An 18,005-nucleotide genomic window follows, 5' to 3' on the forward strand; every position below is an offset into this window, starting at 1 on the left:
TGTCGTACCACCATGTTGATTAAGGAGATGAATATTTCTTGTTTGATGATACATGTACAACAAATCGAAGAAGAGACGTTGAAAGAAAAGTCTAGATAGTTAGAAAGGGCAAGGACCGGTGATGATGACCTTTCTCATTCTAAGTTTGATGGACATAATCGTCCTCAATTCCAGCAAAAGTTTTCCGGTCACGGTTTCTCTAATGTCTCGGCTCCTAAGTTCAACAAATATAGGGTATCTTAACCTAAGTCTCAAGAAGGTGGTAGAAATGGATCTTCGAATCCCGCTTGCCAAAAGTGTGGCCGCAAGAGTCATTAGAGAAGGTGCTTAGCCGATACAAATACTTGTTATGGATTTGGAAAGAGTGGTCACAAGATGAGAGATTGTTCGTTACTCGTATCTAAGGGGAGGAATGGTAGGAAAGCTCAGCATAGTGGTTCTGGTTTGGGTGCTCCTCATCATAATAGGTTCTATGCTCTTCAGACTCGACAGGATCACGAGGATTCTCCAGATGTTGTGGCTAATATGTTAAAAGTCTTTCATCTTTATGTGTATGCTTTGCTTGATCTGGATTCTACATTGTCTTTTGTAACTCCTTATGTGACTATGAGATTTGTTGTCTGTCCCGCTATTCTTCTAGAACCTTTTTTCAGTCTCTACCCCCGTTAGTGATGCTACTGTTGCTAAACAAGTCTGTAGAAATTGCCCTGTTTCTGTTTCACATAGAGTCACTCATGTTGATTTGGTAGAGCTTGATATGCTAGATTCGATTTTATTCTTTGGATGAATTGACTTCACTCTTGCTATGCTTCTATAAATAGTAGGATCCGATTGGTCACATTCCAGGTTCCAAACAAATCTATCTTAGAACGGAAGAGGGGAAATTCAGCGTCTAAGGGTCAATTCATATCTTGCCTAAAGGCTAGGAAAATGATATCTCAAGATTGTTTCTATCATCTTGTTCGGGTACGAATTCTAAAACCCCTATTGTTGAGTCATTCCGATTGTCGATGACTTTCCCGAAGTGTTTCTCGATGATCTTCCTGTTGTTCCTCCTGGAAGTGAAATAGACTTCGGTATTGACCTTTTCCTAGATACACAAACTATCTCTATTTCTCTTTATCGCATGATCCCGACAAAAAAATTAAAGAATTTTATTATTTCAATCCATTTATAACTAATACCACTTAACTTCTATCCACATAAATTTTCTTAAATATCATATAAAATTAATATGTGAATAACTTTTATAGAACATTTGAAACTTAGGAACAAAACATTATTTAAAATTAATAACCATATGAATAACTTTTTTCTATGTACAAATTAATAAATTAATTAATACATGCATAAACTCATAGATTAACCAATTGGATCGGCAGTCCCCACCCCAGCCCACCCAAAACTTGGCTATCCGCTATCCCCGACCTCACTCATTCCGTGATTTGATAAGAAGAAAATTTGGTATCAAGAATCAGTGGAAAGATCACAATCAGAACAACTATATCTGCTAGCTGGATATAACACATCGTATATAAATAAAGACTTTCCTTGTTGCAGATCTTACTGCTTCAATGAAGGAGCCTTCCATTTCTCTTCAAGAAATCGATTTCCAGTAAAGGTAGATTTTATTTTGGTAAAAATGGAGGATAGAGGAGAATCGTTCGTGGCAGTGAGGAGGATATCGCAAGGATTTGAAAGAGGGAATAGTACTTGCCATTCATCTTCAGGTATGGTATATTCCTTCTTAATTTAATTTAAAAACGCACTTGTCTTTTTTGGATATCTCACTTTCTCTCTCTACTTCTATTCCTTTATCTGTGGATTGAAATTTTTGGTTTACTCATGCCTAGTTGCGTTGAATTTTGTGGTGAGTTTGCATCCAATTTCCGCAAATTTTCTTTTCATCACTGTTCCGCAAGAAAGATGCATGCACAAATTGTGGGCTGAAACAGCCAGCTTATTTGTAAAATTGCGGAATGGCTTTTTGACAATTACAGTAGACAAATATGACGGCTATTTTGATTCTTCTCCAAGGACGACAAAAATCTATTATTTCATAGTTTTGGTTTCTAGGTTAAAATGAATGTCGGTTGTTGACCTTTCATATACGGAAAAACGTCTGAAAAGTAGATTTAACTATCACTGATAGTTTTAGAGTGGGCACAACACTAGAGTGGAGTGGTTGAGAATTTACTAGGTCATTTATGTTAACTTTTGGGAGTGGTACAGGCTGCATAGGGGGTATCGTGATTACTTAACCAGGCTGTTCATCTCACGGTTGCACATTATGAGAAAGCAGGATTGTGGATTGTGCCCTCTGTATTTAATGAATTTACATTACATGATTGCATCTAATTTTAGCTTTCAAATGGGAATTGTTTTTTTGATAGACAATTGTAAAAGGCAATTGGCTAGTGAAGTTGTGTTAAGGTGGTTCTTGTTTTGTACTCAATGTTGGGAGGTTATTTTTTTCTCTTGTTGTGCATAAAAAAGGTTGGTTCATGAATGTTTAGACACTTGAATGGTATATTTATCTTTTTGATAAAGGTAACATTTGTATATCAATCATCAACTCAAAGCTGGTATCCAAAAATTTACATCATATCCTCCCTCCATACATGTGTGTCGGGCATAAACAAAAGATAAAGAAAAGAAGGAAGAAAAAAGAGAACTATCCCTATATCCTCCTTTCACCTTTATAAGGACTCTAGAATGTCTACAATAGCCACAGGGTCATCTATATACTCTGAACTATGCCATTAGCAAAAAGTGATAATGCAGTTTATTTTAATCTTGTGCAGAGGGCTGCTCTTGCTATCAAAATTCCTAGAATTCCTTTCTTTCCATATGGTCCACCAAATTACAGCTGGGACAATTTTCCATCTACTCTAGTTTGTGCTGCCACTGCCCTCCATATTCCAGCTTTCTAGAGCCTGTCCTGTTCTCCCTGGAACAGTCCAACTTATACCTCTGAAGCTAGTAAACAAATTCCACAGCTGGCCAACCACTTTACAATGTAAGAACAGATGATTAATTGTCTCTGCAACCTGCTCACAAAAACAGCATCTTGGGCACATTTGTATTCCCTTCTTCATAAGATTCTCTTGTGTAAGAAGTACAACCTCTTTCACCACCAACCAAGTAAAAACTACCACTTTATATTGTATTTTAACCTTCCATACTTGAATGGTAAATTTATGTTCAACATTCCCTGCTGTTTTTGTACATCTGCAACAGCACTCTCTTTGTGCTTATTTCTCATCATCAACATAATCTAAACAATGAAAAAGAAAAAAAGTATACAGATGTTTCCACTTCTCAATGACCAATTTTGGTAGGTAGGATTTCTACTAACTAACTGAGTAGTATTACCCATGATATTTGTTCTCTAACATTTGTGAGCTTTTGTTTTCGTACCCATGCATGTACCATGTATTTTATTGTGATATTATCCTGATTACATAATTGAACCTTGTCATAGTTTCTGAATTGATGCATTCTTGACACTTCTTCGTTAGTTATGAAACTTTGCTCTAAGTTGCTCGGACTCGGGTGCGGGTGTCCGATACAAGTGTGGATCTAGAGGTCGGATCCTTCATGATCTAATTTTTAAGATTCGGGGATATGGATCCATGTATGGATACGGGTGCGGGGATTCACTTAAAAATAATTAAAATATCTAAAAATAGAGTTATAAAACCTAAATTATGAGAAATTATGTAGAGAACTTGAGGAGAATCTTGGAAGGAGATTAAAGGAAAAAGAGTGACATAGAAATTTCTATATGAAAGGTATTCCATTTTCTTCAATTTCACCTTATCTTTTGTATTGATTATAGGAATCATTAAAATTGTCCAGACTTTCCCCATCGATTTTGGTCAAAGTACCCAAAATTCGTTGACCAAATCGGACACGGATCCCACACCCACATCCACACCCACACCCATGTCGTGTCAACACGGTTGCGGCACCAAAAGTGAAGAGTCCGAGCAACTTAGACTTTGCTCATTCGAGTTGTCTTTTCTGTGTCTAGAAAGATACACTTTAACTCCTTATTCCAAAAAGGAAAATTAATAAATAAAGGATCAATTTCTCTTCTTAATAATAAAAAATGAATGCGCTTCTTGTCACATGTCTTAATATTCTTTTTTTCTATATCTATACACTATGAAGAATGTTGTTACTGGGAACTTGACCTCCCATTTTCCTTAGATTATTGTTTCCTTCTGTTACTGCAGAGGTCATGGCCGGATCAACAGCATGGCTTGGCAGAGGCCTTTCATGCGTTTGTGCCCAGGGAACCGATATTGATGCTCGTCCATCATTTGATCTGACACCAGCCCAGGTAATATTCTAGTCTATGTTGCTCGGACTCTTCAAAAATGTAAGTGGGTGCGTGCTGGATTCTCCAAAGGAGTGTATTTTTGGAGAATTTGACATGGGTATGGCATCAAAAGTGAAGAGCCCGCACAACTTAGATTCTAGTGCAGGTTATATGAAGTGTAAGCTTCCTACCAAGTAAATTTCTAGGAGTGTCAACACGATGCAGTATTGGGTTCTTTTGATCCTCTCTTATTAAAAGTTTGTATTCTGGATAGGATTTCGTTGTGGTACTTCCAATATGCTATACAAATTTGTTTTCTGATTGTTTCTCCAAGATTTTACACTTGAAAGTTACAACAAATAGGGAATATGCTGAGTGTTGCGAGTGGTAATGAATTTTATTTGGTTTCATAGTCATTTGGCTAATTGAGCTCATGTTGAGGTTCACATATTCTTTAACTCTCTTTTAAATTGTGCTAAGTCTCAGGCATGAATGTCTTATATCTAAAATTTCACGCTCTCCCTGTTCCTCCACAATCCTTTGATAACCACAGTTGAAAATTCTAATGAGATTTGCCAATATTGCCTTTTATTTTCAATTCCCCACTTATGTCAACTTATTCAGTTTTATTCTTAGAAAATATGTTATTCAGAATGTTAAGTTTCACAGCACTGTGAGGAAGTATGGAGTGTCTTTGGCACATTGGCACTTATTGTGTTCTCTTCCACTTTGTTAATGTTAGGAGGAATGCTTGCAAAAACTACAAAACCGTATAGATGTTGCATATGATGGTTCAATTCCTGAACATCAGGTATCCTCTATTTGAAGACGTCTTAGCCATTTCCCTATGAACTTAAGAGAAAACATCTTTATGGATTTTAAATATTCCATTAAGGTTAAATTTACGTTCTTACTGCCATCTTCGTCTCTCTCTCCCCCTCTCTTTACCAAAAGGAAGCTTTAAGAGCACTGTGGAAAGCTGCCTTCCCTGTGGAAGAACTCCATGGTTTAATATCTGAGCAATGGAAGGAAATGGGTTGGCAAGGGAAGGATCCATCTACCGACTTTAGGTACATCAGTTTCTTTCTCTTCCTCCCCCCTTAGGCATCTTAAATAAGAAATCACTGATGATTGAGCTTATCTAATCTCAATTTTCTGACTTCTTCCGGCCTTTCTGGTCCTTCCATTCTTGGTTTTCCACTGACATGTTTGATTGGTTTTGATAGGGGTGCTGGATTCATATCGCTGGAAAACTTGTTATATTTTGCGAGAAATTTCCCGGTACTTCCTCTTTTTGCCTTCTCTTTATGGAGAAATAACATTGTGCCATGTAAACCTTTTATGCCTATAATGAAAAGCTAATCTTTTGTATCAACAAGTGCTATTATTTGGTAATCATTGGAAACGTAACATCTATGTTTCTTAAACTGGTCTTCATGACTATGTCTCCCGAGATTGTAGTTATTATTCAGATGTTGTGTTATTTCTGTATGTTCTCAGTTCTCACAGTTTCTTATGCACCTCTTCTTTCATGCAATTGTAAAAGTATGATTCTATTTGATTCCTCAACCTTCAAAAACATTATATTAGTTGTGATTGTGTTGGTTGATGGACATCTTAAAGGATGGTCAAATTGCTCTCTGCTATTCCTTGCTACTGTCAAACAGAAATGTTTTAGGCACCCTTATGTTTTCTTTGAGATACCGTAACATCTAATTTCTTTTATTAAACTGGGTAAGTATTTCTGTCAGTATTTTTATCTGATGACAATAGGGGTGACTTAAGAATGAACACAGGATCAATCAGGTAGATTTTTTTTCCCTTTCCGATGTTTTGGATAAATAGGTATATTGGTAAAGTCGTCACTGTGTGACCTATAGGTCTTGCCGTGGAATCAACTACTGATGCTTGTGTCATCCCGGGCTGCCTACATCGCACTCCCTTGAGGTGAGGTCCTACCCCAGACCTTGTGAGATACATCATGCACCGGGTTGCCCCTTTTTACATAGATTGTCCTAGATCTCAGTTGACCCTTAAAGAAAGAGAGAATCTTCTACCATTGACATCCCTATTTCAAATGACTTGTAAAATTAAACAAATTTGCTGCATAGACTGTAGAGTATGAAGCTGTTAATTGAGATGTCAGATCTTTGTTTTTTTTTGAGTATTTTGGGCATATTTAGGCTACAAAATCAACAGAATTGTAAGAGTCTAGGTGGAACAAGTTCCAGTTTGTCGTATCGTTTTCTGATGGTACTGATTATTAATGGAAGATGGCATATCCATTATAAAGAAAAGTTGATGAGCAAGTTATATGGCACGTAGTGTTTTTGAGAGCGGTAAGTGCAAAAAAGTGATTAGGGTCTACTTCGCTTAATGCAAGAAGCAAAGCCCTCGGTTGATTTTTTTTTTTTTTAAAATCAAAATAAACCTTGCACAAATAAATAGAATAACTAAATAAAAAACTAAAGGAAACTTTTATATATATGCAAATCAAATTTTTAAAAACAGAGAAGAAGAAGAGTTGAAGAAAATGAATTAACTAACTAAATAAGAATATAAGATTGCCCACTTAATAAATTAACAATCGCTAAGACAATAACAAGAGAATAAAAGAATGTAGAGGCAATGAAACAATTTATAAAGAAAATTGAAGGAAGAAAAGTTGAAGAAGATTATAGAAGCAATGAAAAAAAATAAAAGTAGAAAATAAAAGGAAAAAAGGAAAAGAAAATGGCAGCGCAAATAAGACGCAGTGAAACAACGAAGAAAATTGCTTGAATTTTCAAGAAACAACACTATCAGATTTTGAAGAACCCTAGTCGCAGAGAAAAAGAAGAAGCGACCTAGTAACTCTAATTATTTTTCAATCTAAAATAAGTCCTAGCTTCCCCTTTTTGCTAAAAAGTCACGCTTATATTATAAGCAAAGTGACTACTTCCTCGCGATCTTAGGCTTCAAGGATAGAAGCAATTGCTTCATGCAAACCTCTTTGCCTCACCTTTATACGCCTTGACCCCCCCTCGCCTCACATTGCTTCATTGTTTAGAAGTTGTGAAATGGGTGCTTTTAAAAACATTGGTGCCATCCCAAACTTTTACCATTTGACACAAGTATATTTCATTGAGCTCTGGAAATTTGGCATAAATGAAGGCCCAAAAAGATAATAATAAACTCGTACGGTTGGCCTGATGATCAACAAAGTGAGTTGAGAACCTTCAACTCTCCGGCTCTAATTCCACAACAAACGTAAACACACTAGGTGATTTCTTCTTATCTATCCAAGTCTTGGTTAATAGAGTTATCATGTATTGTATTGTGTTGGTGGGAGGTAGCAAATATCTCATGGAATTAGTTGAGGTGCATGTGAACTGGGCGAGCACTACAACAACATACCAGTGTAGTATCACAAAGTGGGGGCTAAGAAAAGTATAATGTACGTAGGCTCAAGAAAAACCCAGTCCAAAGAAATCTAGAAAGAAAGTAACGGTAGTACAAGAAACAACATATAGTAACAAAACAAGAGATAGTAACACAACGATACTACAACAAAATAATACGATGGTTGATGTACAAGAAACAACAGAGAGTGACAAAAATCAAAGGACAAGAAACTGCAAGAGTAATACTACAACTACGAGTATGGACGGACAACAAGAATGCACCTATTGATCTTCTACCCTAATATGTGTCCTTCACAACCTCCTATTTAAGGTTATGGCCTTGGTAAGTTAAAACTGCGTCATTCTAATCACCTCGCCCCAATACTTCTTTGGTCCACCTTTACCCTTCATGAAACCATCCATAGCCAACCTCTCAAACCTCCGTACTGGAGGCATTCCTATGGTTTGTCCCTCCTCTCCAAGTGTATGAGCCCCCAAATAAAGGGGGAGTCAATCAGGTCCAATTCGTTGATACAACTGGACAGATCTATCATGGCTCTAGAAAGCCTGATACAGTTGGTTTTCTCGGAAGGAAATCTAGTGGTATTGAAATACCCACATACTACCCAGGGCCCTTCACACAGACTCCTCATAGCTCCTAATTCTTCCCACAACTCCATCCTTTCATTTCTATCACAAGATGCATAGACTGCTGTGAGAAACCAAGTTAGTTCTTGATTAACTCCACATAATTTACAAGTAATTGATTGGTTCCCATATTCCACCATCTCCCCTTTCCATGATCTTTTGTCCCACATAACTAAAATTCCACCCTTGCTGCCAATCGCTTCCTGGCATATTCCCCCCATCCACCTATTCCCCCCTAATTGTTGTTTATAATCCTCCACTGCCCCATTTAGCATTGTCTCCATCAAAACTATAATATTACCCCCTCCTGTTGTATTCTGCTTTTCACCAAATTTCTTTTATTCTCCATGTTTAAACTCCTAACATTCCATGATAGAATTTTTAAATTCATTGTAACTGGGTGGTATAATTTCTCCTCTTGCTTCTAGATTCACTCCTAGGTTCTCCAACCTTGAACTTCACATCGAAGATCAAATTTTTGAGCTCTTTAGGGATTATTTGATTGTCCTTATGTTTTATAGCACTCAAGGCTAAGGAGCCTTCCTTTTCCCTTCTTTGATCAATTTTAACAGAAGGGTCAAAGCTTCCCCAGAACAACCATCAAAAGACATTCCAAACATTTGCCTTCCATAAAATGGTCATTTGGTGTTGGTTTACTAGCTTACTGATCACCTTCTTTAACCTCTCTGCGAGCACCTTAGCTATGATGTTGTATACTCCTGTGATCAAACTAATAGGTCTAAAATCCCTTAGCTCATTTGCCCCCAACCTTCTTTGGAATTAAATCACAAAACACTTCTCAAACTTTTGATGAGCATAGAATTTACGGACTGTCAGAATCACATCATCTTTGATGGTTTCCCAGAAAGCACTGAAGAAAGCCATTGTGTAGTCATCTAGTCCCAGGTGCTTTATCAACAACACACTATTTTATTACTTCCTAAACTTCTCCCTCAAAATCTCTAGACAACAAAGTTTGTTCTTCTTCTGCGATTGTTGTTTGAACATCCAAGATGTTCAAAGGTGGTCTCCAGCTTTCTGACTCTTTGTACAAAATCTCATAAAAATCCACAATTGCATTTCTGATTACCACAGGATCTGAAGACACTTCTCCATTAATCATGAAGGAAATCATAGTGTTGTTTCTTTTATGGGATGTAGCCATTCTGTGGAAGAACTTGGTGTTCTTGTCTCCATTCTTTATCCACTGAATTCTAGATCTTTGTCTCCAGTGGATCTCCTCATTTCTAGCTGTTTCCTCATACTGCATTGCTATGGCCTATGTGAGCTTTCAAAAGCTGCTCATCATTTGTTAATGGTCTGTGCACCTGAATGTATTCAAAGCTGCCAATTTATTCCAGTAGGTGTTCTTTTCTAAACCTCCAATTCCCTCTATTCTCTTTGCTCCACGCCTTGAGCTTCTTTTTTAAGAGTCTCAATTTTGAGGCTAGTATGAAAAGGACTGCCTGTCACATTAAAGGAGCCCCACCACTCCTTAACACTGTCTCTAAAACCCTCCACATTTAAGCAGCACTTCTCAAATTTGAAGAATGATGTTTTGAAAGGCTCATCTCCACAGGTCAATACCTATGTTGCGCGGACTCTTCATATTTGTAGGCGAACCCGTCTCGACGCGACACTGGTGCGGGTGCGGGTGCGGGGTGCGTGTCGGATTCGGTCAATTCGATCCGGACACTTTGACCGAAGCCGAGAAAAGATTTAGGGAAGAAAAAATTAGTTTCCGGCGATGTAAAAAGGACAAAGCTTGAAAAAGTACAGAGAATAGAAGAAAGAAGAGAAAATCAATTTCCGGCTCCGGCGATGCGACGGCGACGGCGACGGCGACCTAAAGAAAACAAAGTTGAAAAAGTAAAGAGAAAGAGAAGAAAGAAAGAGTTTTTTCTTCAAAAAGTAAAGGAAATAGAGAGTCTTTTTTTTTAATCTTTCTTGAAAATGTATGTGCACAATACATATACCCTTGAAAAAAGAAAGATCAGAAAGTCTTAAAGTAAAGTAGTGTCAGAAAAGGAAACATCCCATCAGCCATCAGCCGTCAGCCGTCAGCCGTCAGCCATCAACTACAAAGCTTTTTCAGTTGGAAATATTATATATATATATATATAGATATTTCTTATTTAATTTTTTGACAATCAATTTTAAAATTTTAAAATAATGGAGATATCGAAAAAAATTTAAATTCATATTTCTTATTTAATTGTTTAGCATTCAGTTATTATTATTATTATTATTATTAAATTTTAAGAATGGAAGATTGAATTCTACAAAATACATGTAAGTTTATCACAACATATCTTTCAAATTTAGAATATCTTCATAACTATATTTTTATAATATTGAAAAATTTTAGTCGTATCCCCGCACCCGTATCCATACTCGGATTCGCACCCACGAATCTTAAAATTTGGATTTTGCCGAATCCGACTCTCGGATTCGCATCCGTCTCGGATACCCGCACCCGAGTCCGAGCAACTTAGGTCAATACTATGGGGTTATGATCAGACCCCAAGCTGGGCAAAGCACTTTATCTAATTTGAGTGAACATCTCATCCCAAGGAAAGAAGTACAGGAATGTTCTGCCTCCCCTTCACGGGCACCACCACGTGGCATGAGCCGCACCACAGCTGTCTAAGGGCTCATGGGAGGGGAGCCCCTCTTGGCCAGGCTCTGGAAGGCTTCACGAGCACCACCACAAGCCATGGTACCCCTTCACGGCCCGTCAAGGTCTCCATTAAGGGTGCCATGCGATTCTTGAACCACTTTTTTGACTTGCCCCTCTCCATGTGTAGGATCCCCCAAATAAAGGGGGATCCACAAGTTCCAATTCATTGATGCAACTAGAGAAGTCAGACATAGCCCCAAAAATTCTACTACAATTGGTCTTTTTTTATGGAAACCTTTTAGTGTTAAAATCCCCACATACCTCCCAAGGCCCTTCACATAAGCTCCTCATTGCTCCCAACTCCTCCCACAATTCCTTTCTCTCGCTCCCATCACATGATGCATATACTGTAGTGATGAACCAAATAGGTCTTGATTTAAACCACTAAACTTGCAAGTAATGCTTTGGTTACCCTTTCTACTGGTTCCCCTTTCCAATTCCTCTTGCCCCACATTATCAAGATACCCCCCTTATTACCTAAAGATTCCATCCACATTCCTCTGATCCATCTCTTTCCCCCCAACTTCTGCAAATATTCCCTACCTCCGCACAATGTTTTGTCTCCACCAACGCTATTATGTCCACCACTTCTTGTTGTATTCTTTTTTTTTTTCGAATTGTTTTAAAAAGAAGATAAATCTCCCTCTTGTTGTATTCTACTCCTTACAAGATTCCTCTTAGTATCCATTTTGAGCCCCCTCACATTCTATGAAAATATTTTTAGCTTCATGATAAATGTGGGGCTTGATTTCTCCCTTTACTCCTTCTTGCACTCCTGGAATCCTTATCTTTGTAATTAACATCAAAGATAAGATTCATTACTACTTTGGGGACCACCTGATTATCACATATTGCTGAGATGGGTTCTCTTTTTGTTAACTCTTTGTGCCTCCTCTGGTCAATTTTTAGTAGTAAATTGAAAGCTTCCTCTGTGCACCCCTCGAAAGCTACTCTAAACTCCTTGCTTAGCCTCAACATATTGTTCTGTACCCATTCTGTTGCCTTGCCTTCTACTTTCTTGCTGCACTCCAAAGCATCACATTGGATGGGTGTTGGGTCACCCAGAATTGTGATTTATTTGAACTATTCTGCCCATGTAACTCAATTTCTTCTTCATTTAGTTCTCCTGAAGTTTGTGGTGATATTTCTGCATTCGCTTGTGTTGACTCTCAATTGTATATAATTGCTAATTGAGTCTTTCACCTTTGTTTCCTTCATCAGATTTTGCTCAGTTGAGGAGTATATAGTTTCATGCTTTTTTTCCCAGTGATTTACATCGCAAATAAGAGGCTCAGGTTCTTGTGGACATTCTTTTAAAAATGGGCTTTAAACATGCCCAAATGGCTTGGTCACTTGTTTAAGACCAAGTGGCCCTCTGTTTGATCTGAAGTGGGCCCCTTTGTGACCTTTCCACCCATGTGACTCCTTTCACCAAGAAGGCCCCTTTTATCTCTGTTAGGTTTAAAAGACTACTTTTCAAACCTAAGAATACCTCTGAGCCTCGAAAGATTTGATGGGTCCCTTCCTCGATACACACCCTCTTCTCTTTCCTTAATTGTAGCTCCCTCATTGTATTTTTACGAAAAGTCACCAGCGATTCTACCCATATAGGTAGAGAGAAGATGGTCTCATCATCAGCGATTTCGATGGATATTGGAATTTTTTCTGTCAGACCTTTGACACGAATCCTAGCCCAGCAGAGATGATTTTTGAGGTCGGTTTCTTCTTCTATCTCTAACCCGTCACCGCACCGATCTCCAATTTTCTTCATTATTGGCCTGGACCAGAGATGTAGAGGCAACCCTAGAACTCAAATCCAGCACCACTCGAACTCATGAGTATTTGGGGAACCACTATGGTCGGTGACCACCATTGAAGCTTTAATCAGTTCCCTTGTCTTCTCCAGTCACCCATCAAGACGTGTTCTGTTGCTTTTCTGTCTGGAATTCAAAAAGAAGTAAAATTCCATTCATATCATAGACTTGGACTCCATGTGCTCCATTCCAAGTCTATTGAGCCCATCTTCTTACATCATTTCTAGTGAGTGTATAGTCTTCTCTGAAGAATTCCCCACTAGACGGCCAATAGGTCTTTGTATTCCAACTGGACTCCAGCTTTCAACATGTTGCCTTCTTCTGCTATCTCTGTCTCAGTTCTGGTCCATTTAGTTTTCTGCAAAGAGTCTTTATAACTCCTTTCCCCCTTGTTAGCAGCACAGTCTGCCTCCCCTGATAGTCTAAAGGGTTTTGTTTGTTTTGTACCCCTATTAATTGAATGTCTCTATTTTGTTAGCTAACTTCTCCCACCCTTCATTGAATGCACTTTCTGGAAGTATAATAACTGCTCTGTTGCTACCTTTAACTAAATTAATGATAGGTATCTCCCATATTGATTGAATTTTAGAGCTATAAAGAAGTTAGTTGAGAGATCCCTGCACCTTCATGACTTGGACGCTTTCCCTCTGATCCCTGAAGCATCTGTTCGCCTTTTGCATACCCAACCAAGTGCTCTCCTGCTAAGAATCATTCTCCTCATGTTATGCCTAGCACTTTCAACCCATCGTAACCAACATCGGCTTTTGATCTAGAATTTGCGCTATCGTAAGACTTCCCCCCAGATCTGAAATAAACTTTGCTGTCCATCTGAACCGTAATGGAGTTAAAAAAAATAGAAAGAAAGAGAGTGGTATTCCGGTGGAAGAAATCCACCACAAAGGAAAAGCCAACGAAAGTCCAGAAGGAACTTCAGAAGATTGTCTCGAAATTAGTGCCTAGGAACATTTTTTTTGAGGAAATGACGAAATGTCGACAACATTAACTATAATTGTTCTTTCTCTATGGATAGATGAATGCAGTGCCATAGATTTTGAACACTGAACATGCTTCTGTTTGGATTGGCTATTTTTTAAGTGGCTTATAAGTTAAAAGTCAAAAGCCATAAGTTGGGAACACACTACTTTTGACTTTCGGCTTTTTTTTCGTATTTTTCAGCTTTTGAAAAAATAGCTTAAAAGCCAAAAAAATCACTAAAAATAAGTCAAATCACTAAATCATGAAAAATACTTGTATAATATGGATTCATGAAAATATCATTAAAACACCCACTAAATCATGAAAATACTTGTATACTATGGGTTTATGAAAATACCGTTGAAAACATGAGATTATAATTAAAATCATGCAATTGAAGGCTAATCATGAAGAAGAACTGAAATTCATCAAGAACCCATAAATATCCTAGAAACCCTAGGTTTTGTAGAAATTATAAACTTAAGGCATTGGGGTTTTCTTGGGACTCAATGGGTGAAGGGATACCCATTGATGAAATCCCACATACTTGGGGTAGAAACTTTGACATGATTCTTGGAATGGAGACTTGAAGCTTGGTACCTTAATTCTTGCTTGAGAGAAGACTTGAGAGGAAAATATTGATTTTGGAGAGTTAGGAGAGAATGAGTGGTTAGGGTCACTAGCAATTCCTTAATCCCACTTAGAATAGTCCAAAACGACGTAGTAAAGGGATTAAAAGAATGGGTAAAGACCAAAACAACCTTCATTAAAAACTGTCGAAAGGCATATAAGGGGCATCTACGGTCCGTGGTTCCATCTACGAACCGTAGAACCCTTTCGGTAGAAATCAGGCTGAGATTCTGAGTTTCTGAAGTTTGATTCTACGAGACCCATCTATGGTTCGTAAAAGAATCTACGAGCCGTAAAGTGCGTCCGTAAGAATCAGTATCTACGACCCGTAAACCTGGCTCGTAAATCTCAGACCCAATTTGTTGTTTCTGAGTCTCATCTATGGATGGTTTCTATGAGCCGTGCTTCCTTTTACGACCCGTGAACCATGTTCATAAATTCTGCAGATACTGAACTGCACAACTTCTGGTCTGAACTAGGAACCTTTGGGGGGTATTACATAAGTTATCTACCTTTGGCGCCGAAGTGTTAAATTTTTTTGTCAAGTGTCAAAGTTGCTTTTCTTTTAGTGGATGACTATTGACTATTTGACTTAGTTGATGTTTATTGAGTTACACAATGGTATGATACAAAGGAATCTTACTTTGTAGGTTAAGTAATGAATTTCAGCATTTCATGTGTCAAAATCTATTTTGCTTGGACTCTTCAAAAATGTTAATGAGTGCGTATTGGATCCTCCAAAGAGTAGTGCATTTTTGGAGGATCCGACATGTGTGCGACATCATTTTTGGAGAGTCCGAGTAACATAGGTTGAAATAGTTCACTCTTGGGCGACACTGGGTAGGAGATTCAACATTTTATGCTCTGAACTTTTACCACAAGACAGAAAGGAGGCTTTCTTGTTTAAAAAATGATATAGAAAGCATAAAAATAGCTGTCTGGTAGCCTACTTTGACGTAATTCAAAGCCCTAATTTTGAGCTTGCACATAGCGAGTCATTCTAGTGAAGAGTTGTATCCAGAGCATGTAATGTATAGACTGATGAATCAAACAATTTCCTTGCTCCATTTTGTTTAAAAAGTATGAAATAAACCTGCAAAACTATATACTGAAGTGTACACATTATTAAGAACAGACTATGTATAGCCAAATTCAAGCAATGTACTAGGTTCATAATTCGTCCTTTCGTCTTCCTAATTTATTTTGATAAAATCATTTCCGTAATTTTATTTGCAGAAATCATTCCAGGATCTTCTTCAAAAGCAGGAAGGTGATAGGGCATTATGGGAATACCCATTTGCTGTTGCTGGTGTCAACATCACATTTATGCTAATCCAGATACTTGATATAGAAGCTAGTATGTGTTCCTTCTATGCACTTGTTTACAGCGAAATGTAAAAAGACAAATCTAAGTCTATGAGATCTTGTGTTGATTCATTCAGCTATTATGTGTCTACTCTGCAGTAAAACCAAGAAATCTGGTAGGAGCAACTTTTTTGAAGTTTCTTGCAGGTAAATTGCTAGACCATGGTCTGAAGTTCTGCTTCATTTCCTTATAGTTATCCCCTTAAGTATTACCACTTGGTGCTTCTGCATTTTGGCATTTTTTTTTCTAAGCATGTCTTTCACCTTTGTACAGAAAACGAATCAGCATTTGATCTGCTATATTGTATCACGTTTAAGCTGATGGATCATCAGTGGCTCGCCATGCACGCGTCATATATGGACTTCAATGTATGTGCATTTAAGTTTTTATGAAGTTGTGTGTACTTTTAAATTAGCGAGATTTAGTTAAGGAAATGGAACATTTATTCCTAATTCAATTCTTCTCATATCAAATCCATTCCATATGCTCTCTAGAAGTTCCCATGCCTTTTCCACTTTATATGCTGGTTAAAAATTTCAGTTTGGTTACAGCAGTCGTAACCACTAGAAGTTCCCATGCTTTTTCCACTTTATATGCTGCCTGCTTCAAAGTTTCAGTTTGGCCGCATGGTGTAGTATCCTTAGCCGCATAGTGTAGTATCCTCGGCTGCATGGTGTAGGAATTAGTTTCCCTCGGTGCTAGTAGCTTGAAGCTATGAGTTTAGAATGGCTTGTGGAGTATTTCATAGTTTTATAGGCAAGATAAAAAGTATTATTGATGTAAGTCAGCATAAAGACACTACATCCAAAAGATTTGGGTAATTCAATCATGGCTTTGGCCTCTAACAAGTTGGCTTTAGCCATGTTGCACCAAAAACTAGCAAAAATCCATACAGTTGTTGGTTTGCACCACTTTGTGTTTTATCTGTACTCAAATAGATTCTCAGTATCTAACTCCTTTTTTTCAGTTAATGTTTTGTTGAGAAGTTGTTCATATGCTATGGATGGTTGGCATGATAGAGACTGATGTTACATTTTGAGAAATGATTTTTCCATGTAAATCAAGTGCCCTACATTTCTGATGTTAGATCTGTTACGTTTCATGCAGACAGTTATGAAGTCCACTCGTCGACAAATTGAAAGGGAGCTTTTGGAAGAAAACATAAAACGGTTGGAGGATTTGCCCTCATACAGACTTCTTAATTGATAGGCATGACATTTTATAGTGTTTTTGTTTTGTGACCAAAAGGGAAGTGATTTTCTTGCTTGTTATGAGTTTTGTTAGAATTAGATGCATTTTGATGGTAGGTTGTTGGTGTGTTTGTCTTTGTTAGAGGCGGGGAAAGTAAATAACTGGCTTCTCCAGTGCATGATATAAGTGTCACTTAAAATTAAGTTCGAAGTTTGGGATTTATGGGAGATTGTTAGATGCCTAGTGATTCTGCCACATTTGGCGCTGACTTGTGGAGTCGTCAACATCTTCATTTTTGCCCCCACATTTGGTATATGCCATAATGGGAGAAAAAAACTCCCATTGTTCTCTTTCGTACTCAATAGATTCTCAGTATCTAACTTCTCATGTTGTTGTCACCCAATTTTGACCGTCCCCTATAGGAATTAATTTTTGAGCTTTTTAGATTTCAAACGATTTGGAATAATTAGTTTATAAAATTCAAATATTTTCAAGTTTTTTTTAAAGTGATTTAGTCTGCTTTATAATATTTAGATAAATAAATGGTTTTTACATAATTACTTATATAATTAATATACATTATTAATATTTGGAAATCGTCTTGAAGGATTTTGCTTTTTAAAATTAAATATTTTATTAATTTAGTTTAATATAAATCATAGTTATAATTTTGAGTTATTTAAATTGATTAGTTTATAATTAAGTTAATTATTTTATTTCGTTAAAGAGTAAGAAGCTCATTAATTAATTTGTGTTAATTCGTCTTGTTTAAGTTTTGACTAAATTCATCGATTGAATTCGTTTTGGTTACAATTGAAATTTATTTGGGCTATTACTCCTAATCAATTTCTTTCAACCCTTTGCGAGATCCAGTTTTGGGCCGGCCTTCCAAATTGAGCAGCCCATTCCCAACTCAAAGAATTTCAACCCAGCTCTTTTTAAATTTAGCAGTCCACCAAGCCAACCCCGTTCCAATTCAATGCAATACCCG

At 37.4% G+C, this 18,005-nt stretch overlaps 1 protein-coding gene across 2 annotated transcripts; it reads left to right on the forward strand.

Annotated features, from left to right (window-relative positions):
• The first annotated feature begins 1,402 nt into the window (after positions 1 to 1,402).
• On the forward strand, positions 1,403 to 17,397 carry LOC125864323 (uncharacterized). Of its 2 annotated transcripts, XM_049544255.1 has the most exons (10): positions 1,446 to 1,464; positions 1,561 to 1,730; positions 4,242 to 4,348; positions 5,070 to 5,138; positions 5,282 to 5,397; positions 5,554 to 5,608; positions 15,694 to 15,814; positions 15,922 to 15,969; positions 16,097 to 16,191; positions 16,931 to 17,397. In XM_049544255.1, exons 2-10 carry the CDS (start codon positions 1,643 to 1,645, stop codon positions 17,027 to 17,029), a joined length of 798 nt encoding a protein of 265 aa, XP_049400212.1. In that variant the 5' UTR covers positions 1,446 to 1,464; positions 1,561 to 1,642; the 3' UTR covers positions 17,030 to 17,397. The 2 variants fall into 2 exon arrangements, with proteins under 2 accessions (XP_049400213.1, XP_049400212.1); XM_049544256.1 differs by having other exon boundaries at positions 1,403 to 1,730; positions 16,935 to 17,397.
• The last annotated feature ends 608 nt before the right edge of the window (positions 17,398 to 18,005 follow it).

This window comes from Solanum stenotomum, chromosome 5, assembly GCF_019186545.1.
Source record: "Solanum stenotomum isolate F172 chromosome 5, ASM1918654v1, whole genome shotgun sequence".
Lineage (NCBI taxonomy): Eukaryota > Viridiplantae > Streptophyta > Magnoliopsida > Solanales > Solanaceae > Solanum > Solanum stenotomum.

Bases quoted from the DNA above. Each gene is read 5' to 3' on its own strand.
- LOC125864323 (XM_049544255.1), top strand. From the start codon at position 1,643: ATGGAGGATAGAGGAGAATCGTTCGTGGCAGTGAGGAGGATATCGCAA. The intron at 1,731-4,241 runs GTATGGTATATT...CTGTTACTGCAG, and splicing joins TACTTGCCATTCATCTTCAG to AGGTCATGGCCGGATCAACA. The intron at 15,815-15,921 runs GTATGTGTTCCT...TCTACTCTGCAG, and splicing joins GATACTTGATATAGAAGCTA to TAAAACCAAGAAATCTGGTA.